Genomic DNA, 7,500 nt, shown 5'->3' on the forward strand with positions numbered 1-7,500 from the left:
GTAACCCTTGGCGCCGCACCTCAGCTGAGCAGGCGCATCCTCCTTCACTTCCACGTCAGTACTCGTCTCCTCGTCCAAGATCTCAGGGGGAACTGCAATATATGAGGAGCTGGTGAGAGAGGGTACTGCTGTGTCGGTAGGAGGGACAAAGAAGGGAGGGTGGATGGATGGAGGGTGAAGGGAAGTGTTGGGATATTGGACAGAGAGAAAGGATGGGGTGGGATGAAGGTATGGAGATGTGAAAGGAAGGAGGAGGAGGAGGAGGAGGAGGAGGAGGAGGAGGAGGAGGAGAAGAAAGAAGAATGACAAAGACGAAAGACGAAGACGAAGACGAAGAAGAAAAAGAAGGAGAGAGAGAGAGAGAGAGAGAGAGAGAGAGAGAGAGAGAGAGAGAGAGAGAGAGAGAGAGAGAGAGAGAGAGAGAGAGAACCTTAACCTTGTAGATAATGACTAATGATAGTTTTCACTTATGCTACACACACACACACACACACACACACACACACACACACACACACACACACACACACACACACGCAAACACCACCATCAGTCTCCATAGCCACGGGCGTAACATGAAAATCGTTCCAGAAGCCTAACAACAAAGCAACAAAGCAAAAAACATTCAAAATCTGACGGCCATTATGAAAACAAATGAGCAGAGAAAATAAAATCTTGTCGTCGAAACCCAAAACAAGAGATTATCGTTGTGTTTACGAGAAAATACAGTAATGCAAAAGTAAATTATTGTGAAGGAGACTATTATATGGGAAAATAAGGGGGAATCTAATTTTAATGCTATGTTCCTGAGCTCTATTTTATCTGACAGGAACTAAAGTAAGAAAAGGGAGAGAAAGAAAAGGAGACAAGATGTGGTCATGTAAAGCCGAGAGAGAGAGAGAGAGAGAGAGAGAGAGAGAGAGAGAGAGAGAGAGAGAGAGAGAGAGAGAGAGAGAGAGAGAGAGAGAGAGAGAGAGAGAGAGAGAGAGAGAGAGAGAGAGAGAGAGAGAGAGAGAGAGAGAGAGAGAGAGAGAGAGAGAGAGAGAGAGAGAGAGACGGGTGGACGGACAGGCGAAGAGATATATGGAAGGAAGGATAGATGTATGGTGAAGACTGTCAAAAAAAAAAAAAAAAAAAAAAAAACGACGATCCAAAATAAACGTGGGAAAAGATGTCTAGGGAAGGAAGGAGTCGGTAAAACAGACGACAGAGGAGTCTTCTCATTAAGACTTCATTAGAGTTGAAAGTAAAATGTGCACAGGAGAGAAGAGATGAGGACAGACTGGCCAGTAAACATAAATCAAGTTGAGTACTAAACGTATCAACAGTTATGAAACAAAGCAATTAAACATTATGAATATTATTACAATTATTTTATAACGCCAATGAAAAAGCTCTCAGTGCGTCTTTCAAATGACATGAAAGTTTAGGAAATTTTAACACCATTTGACATGGTTATGGAAAAGTATGAATTTCATCTCCCGAAATTATACGATATGTGTTCGAAGAAAAAAAAATATTGAACCTTGTTAGGCTTATTATAGAAGACTTACACTATTGGATTGATCATCATATAACAATTATGCATATATAAGCCGAAATAATGATAATTGAATAATTTAACGATAAAATTAGCGATGCAAAATTCCACGATAACAATGCGATTCCAGTTTCCACGATAACGATGCGATTACACGATAACGATGCTAGAGTCACGATAACGATGTGGTTCCACGATAATTATACGAGTTTTCACAATAACGATGCAAGTTTTTACGATAACGATGCGGTTCCACGATAACGATGCGAATCCATGATAACGATGCGATTGCACGAGAACGATGTGATTACACGACATCGATGCTAGTGTCACGATAACGATGCGACTCCACGATGACGATACAATTCCACAATAACGATGCGAATTTCACGATAACATTGCGGACTCCACAATAACGATGTGAGTTTCCACGATAGCGATGCGATTCCACGATAACGATGCGAGTTTCACAATAACGATGCGAGTTTCACGAGAACGATGCGATTACACGATAACGATACTAGTGCCACAATAACGATACAATTCCACGATAACGATGCGAGTTTGCACGATAAAAATGCGGTTCTTCGATAACGATGCGAGTTTTCACGATAACGATGCGGTTGACGACGATAGCGATAGCGAAACGATGTTGAAGTTTGCTTATCTACTATGATGAGCCCTTTCTCAGCTAAGGGTCAGTCCCTGTCCCGTGGGTGCAAGGGCAATGACGATGCAACCTTGCAGAGCTTCACACGGGTCGTCATGAGCAATGACACACCACACACCACACACACTCCTCCAAACACTCTCATGAAGTGAGCCCTTTTCTCCCCTAAAGGACCCTCGTACTGTCAGTGTTTGGTGCATGGTGCACAGCGTGCCCTCAGTCATGGCGAGTTGCTCAGTCCGATGTCACAATAAGCGAGAGACTCGTACACAACATTCACCAGACTCTATGGAAGGAGCCCTTATCTCCCCTTAAGGAATCTCCCTTCGGGAACCATCTGGTGGACGGTAGACATTGATCTCTTGTTTAAGCATTTGACAAGGTATCCCATCAAAGGCTCCTAAGCATTTGACAAGGTACCCCATCAAAGGCTCCTGAGAAAGGTTAGGGCACACGGGATAGATGGGAAGGTGTTAAGGCTGGATAGGGTCATGGCTTAGCGACAGGCGACAAAGAGTTGTAATAAACGGCTCGAAATCCGAGTGGGGTCATGTAATTAGTGGGCTGCCATAAGGATCAATATTAGGGCCATTGTTATTTCTAATATATATCAATGACCTTGATAGTGGAATTAGTAGTTATGTTAGTAAATTATTTGCGGGTAACACAAAGATAGGTAGATTAATTAGGTCAGAATCGGATGCCATTGCCTTCCAGGCAGATTTAGATAGGATGAATGAATAGACGGACAGATGGCAAATGCAATTTAATATCAATAAATGCAAAGTACTTAGCATAGGTAGAGGAAACCCACACAATAGGTACACATTAAACAACCAAACTCTGGTAGATACAGGGTACGAGAAAGATTTAGGAGTTATAGCTTTGAACTCTGTCTAGAAAAACAATGCATAGAGGCCAGAAACAGGGCAAATAGGGTACTAGGATTCATTTTTAGGGGTGTTAAAAGTAGAAGGCCGGGAGTAATATTAAAGTTATACTTGGCGCTGGTCAGACCTCATCTAGACTAAGCTGTGCAGTTCTGATCCCCACATCACAGGAAAGATATAGGTCTATTAGAATCAGTACAGAGGAGAATGACTAAAAGGATACAGGGAATGAGGAGTATTCCTTACGAGGCGAGACTGAAGTTGTTAAATCTACATTCTTTAGAGAGACGTAGGTTAAGAGAGGACCTAATGGAAGTCTTTAAATGGTATAAGGGTTATTACAAGGAGGATGTAAGCAAAATTCTTAGGATCAGCAACCAGGGTAGAACAAGAAATAACAGGTTCAAGCTTGAAAAAATTAGGTTTAGGAAGGAGATAGGAAAAAAAATTGGTTCTCAAATAGAGTGGTAAATGAGTGGAACGAACTCAGTAATCATGTTGTTAGTGCTAGGACATTAGAGAGCTTTAAGAGAAGATTAGACAGGTTTATGGATGGGGATAATAGATGGAAATAGGTAGGTATATTTCATACAGGGACTGCCACGTGTAAGCCTGGTCACTTCTTGCAGCTTCCCTTATTTCTTATGTTCTTATGTTCTTATGGCGACCCCTTGCCTAGTGTAAGGCGCTGCAAGTGGACGACTGTTATTAAGCTTGAGGCCACAAAGGAAGAGGAAGACTGAAAGAGCTAAGATAAAAGGGGCGAAGGGATAAAGGGCTGAGGTGATTGTGAATGGATGAGGGAATGAGGGAAAGGATAGGGGATGTTCCGTCTCCGCCAAGTAAACTGGGATACATGGATAGGGTGCATGCTGCACTCCAGGGTAGTATGAATTTTTTTTTTTTTCAAAGGGTACATGGGGTACATGCCATGGTAAATGTGTATAAGAGTGCTCAGTACGAAAAAATGTTTTGGGAAGTGTCATGTAAGAAATGAATTTAAAATGAGATTAAAATATTACAAATTTTATTTATTATATTAATACTCGTATATTGCACTCAAACGCAACTCGCATCTCATGTGTTTTTACTATTATTTAGGACCAAGTAGCAATTTTCTGTGTTCAAGTTAATAACTAATACTTTTATGTATACATTTTCAGTCTTAAAACTAGAGAAAAATGTCCAATATTTATGTAATTCTTTTGTAATTAATTGTCCAAGGCGCTAGGGTACATGAATTCCTCAAAAGCTCTCGGAAAGGCGCATGGACCTGGAAAAGGTAGAACACTGCTCTGCCTTATGTGAACTAGGAATGAAAACTAAGTCGAATCTCGTGTTGGACCAGAATCCATCCAGCGATTAGAATGGATGGATTGGATTGCAAATTCTGATCTCTACAATTCTTTTCTCAAATTTAAAAAATGCAACCTTCTCTGTATATATCTCCAGGAAAAATACAGTTGCTTCATACATACCGAAGAAGGAGATTAAGAAGAGAGAGAGAGAGAGAGAGAGAGAGAGAGAGAGAGAGAGAGAGAGAGAGAGAGAGAGAGGAGAGAGAGAGAGAGAGAGAGAGAGAGAGAGAGAGAGAGAGAGAGAGAGAGAGAGAGAGAGAGAGAGAGAGAGAGAGAGAGAGAGATTATACTTCACTTGGTATTCATATCCTTTCAACACTCCTTTTTGAGATGACACTGAGTGCGCAATCCTTTCTATGTAAATTCAAGCTAAGCCTCACAACAATAGAAAAAAAAAAGACGAAAGAGAAGGTGAAAAAAGTATATATTTGATTTAAAACTCTCATCTTTTCAACTGTTATATTTTTAGATGCCACGGAGAGCATTGTTCTTTCCGTATCTTATGTTTTACATTGCTCGTAAACATATGGAAAAAGAGTTGGCCATTTTTTAAAAAATTCGTTTTTGAGATAACATTGAGCAATTAGCCGTTTCTAAATTTATCTTAAATCTCATTCCATTTTAGAAAAAAAAAAAAAAACTACCAGATGAAAAAAGGAAAAAAAACAAAACTGGACTCAAACGATATATATATATATATATCATATATATATATATATATATATATATATATATATATATATATATATATATATATATATATATATATATATATATATATATATATATATATATATATATATACATACATACTGGATGTTAAAAATCGTATCTTTACAACCATATTACTTTTTATGACGATGGGAACGCAGTTTTTAAATGGAAAGTTTCGCATCACACAAAGATAGAAAAAAAAAAAGATGATCGAAACAACAGGAAAGAAAAGAACACAAGGGAAGATCGGTCACTGGCCTGATAGACAGAAACATGAAGAAAGATATAAATACAAGGGATGGTCGGGTCACTGGCCTAATAGAAAAAAAGAGAAAGGAAATGAACAAAGGAGATTAATGATCAGCCTAATTGATAGAAACAAAAGAAAACTTAAGAACACAAGGAAAGGTCGGTCAGCAGCCTATCAGATAGAAAGAAGAGGAAAAATATGAACATAAGAGAAGATCATAACCTCACAGACAGAAACAAGAGGAAAGATATGGACAAACTCTGGAAGTCGCTGTTTCTGTGTTTCCTCCTGCCTTTGACTTTAATGAACTGTTTCGAGAGGGAGATTTCAAGACACTTATAGTCAAATTTTGGATAACATCTTTGACTACACTCTTTTATTGCCTTTGGTCTTAGTTCCATCTTAGATGAAAAAAAAAAAAAAAAATCTTTCACTGGCCTATTCTTTTTTTTTTTTTTTTCCTATCTACATATTCTCAAATCTTTCTCTCTCCTTTCTCTCCTTTATCTTTCTATTATCCTTATTTTGCTCTTCCTATCCACGTAAACTTTTTATTCCTCCTGTCCTTGCTTCTCTACTTAGTCTTTTCAGGGTCATATCCAGAAACGCTTTGTTCTCTCAACACGACAATTTTCCCAAGCCACAGAGATGATTAGCCGGGTTATCAAGAATGCTTCTCCTGTTAACAATGTAGACGTTTTGTTAATCTGTCGCTAGAACGAAAAAAAAAAAAAAAAATAAAATAAATAATAAAAAATAAATAAATAAAAATCTTAAAACCCCTTGTAGTTTTCAGCAAGAGACTTTTGAAAATAGTGGAGGTGCGGCGCGGAAGAGTTTTAGAATATAGGCCTAAAGTGTCACAGTTGGCGGAATGGGACATTACAATCCCCAGAACCCTGCCACTCTCCAACCCAACTCTCGGGTCGCCTCTCACTGCGACAGGACCAAGATCCCCGTGAACTTGAAGAGAGGGAACAAAAAGTTAAATTGGGTAAACGAAGACCTGTTTTGCCACACTCCTTACCGCCACTCCTGCTAAGATGACCGAAAGAAAACAAGAACACAAGGAAAACAACGGCAGAACAAACAACAGCAGGTCTTTTGGTCTTTTACACGATTTTTTTTTTTTTTTACATTATTCAAAGGAGAAATAAAAAAAAAATAATGACGATCAAGGATTATATGTGCAGAGAGAGAGAGAGAGAGAGAGAGAGAGAGAGAGAGAGAGAGAGAGAGAGAGAGAGAGAGAGAGAGAGAGAGAGAGAGAGAGAGAGAGAGAGAGATTCCAACAACAAAAGAATCGAATCGTATACAGCAGCCTGATCCTCCTCCTCCCCTAGCTGCCCTCTGTACAGAACAGGAGCACACTTCCACAAGCAACTGGGAGTGTCACCTTTGTTCAGGACACGCGTGCACCACTCATGAGTCCTGCTGTTATTTCCGCCTTCCTCTTCCTCCTCCTCCCACTCTCCTGCTGATTTCTAGTCTCTCTCTCTCTCTCTCTCTCTCTCTCTCTCTCTCTCTCTCTCTCTCTCTCTCTCTCTCTCTCTCTCTCTCTCTCTCTTTTTTTCTTTTGTCATCGGTTTTATCTGCTGGCTTTTTTTTTTCTTGAATTGAATTGTTTTAATTTTTGTTTTTATTTATTTATTTATTTTTTATTTTTCGAATTTTCTACAGTGTTTTTTTATTTCCTATCTATCTTTTTATTTATTTATTTTATCTTTATATCCATCATTATTATTATCATCACCATCATCATCATCATCGTCATCTATTAATGCTAGTTTTTCCTTTTCTTTTGTTTCTCCTTATAGATTTAATTAGGTGAATTTTTTTTCCCTCTGCCATTACTTTTTGACGCGTTCCTTTCTATTTTTCCTTGTATTATATTTTTCCCGTCGTCACTCATCATCTGTTGCTATTTTTTTCTTGGCTATTCTATTGCAGTTGATTTTCTTCGTCTTGTTCTTGATCTAATTATCCTCCTTCTCCTCTTCCACGTCGTCGCGTTCTTGTCCTTCTTTCCTTCCCTCCTTTTCTTCCCTTACACTCAACGCATAAATTCCTGTAAGCAC

The 7,500-nt window shown here is 38.9% G+C and overlaps 1 protein-coding gene across 2 annotated transcripts in view; it reads right to left on the reverse strand.

The window, feature by feature from the left end:
* LOC135107813 (protein amalgam-like) overlaps positions 1–7,500 on the reverse strand; it is a 53,797-nt gene that overhangs the window by 31,061 nt on the left and 15,236 nt on the right. For both annotated transcript variants that reach the window (XM_064018107.1, XM_064018106.1), the window contains exon 3: positions 1–92. This exon is cut by the window's left edge and continues 79 nt beyond it. In XM_064018107.1, the coding sequence (XP_063874177.1) occupies positions 1–92 (92 nt within the window). The remainder of the gene's footprint in view (positions 93–7,500) is intronic.

This window comes from Scylla paramamosain, chromosome 16, assembly GCF_035594125.1.
Source record: "Scylla paramamosain isolate STU-SP2022 chromosome 16, ASM3559412v1, whole genome shotgun sequence".
Classification (NCBI taxonomy): domain Eukaryota; kingdom Metazoa; phylum Arthropoda; class Malacostraca; order Decapoda; family Portunidae; genus Scylla; species Scylla paramamosain.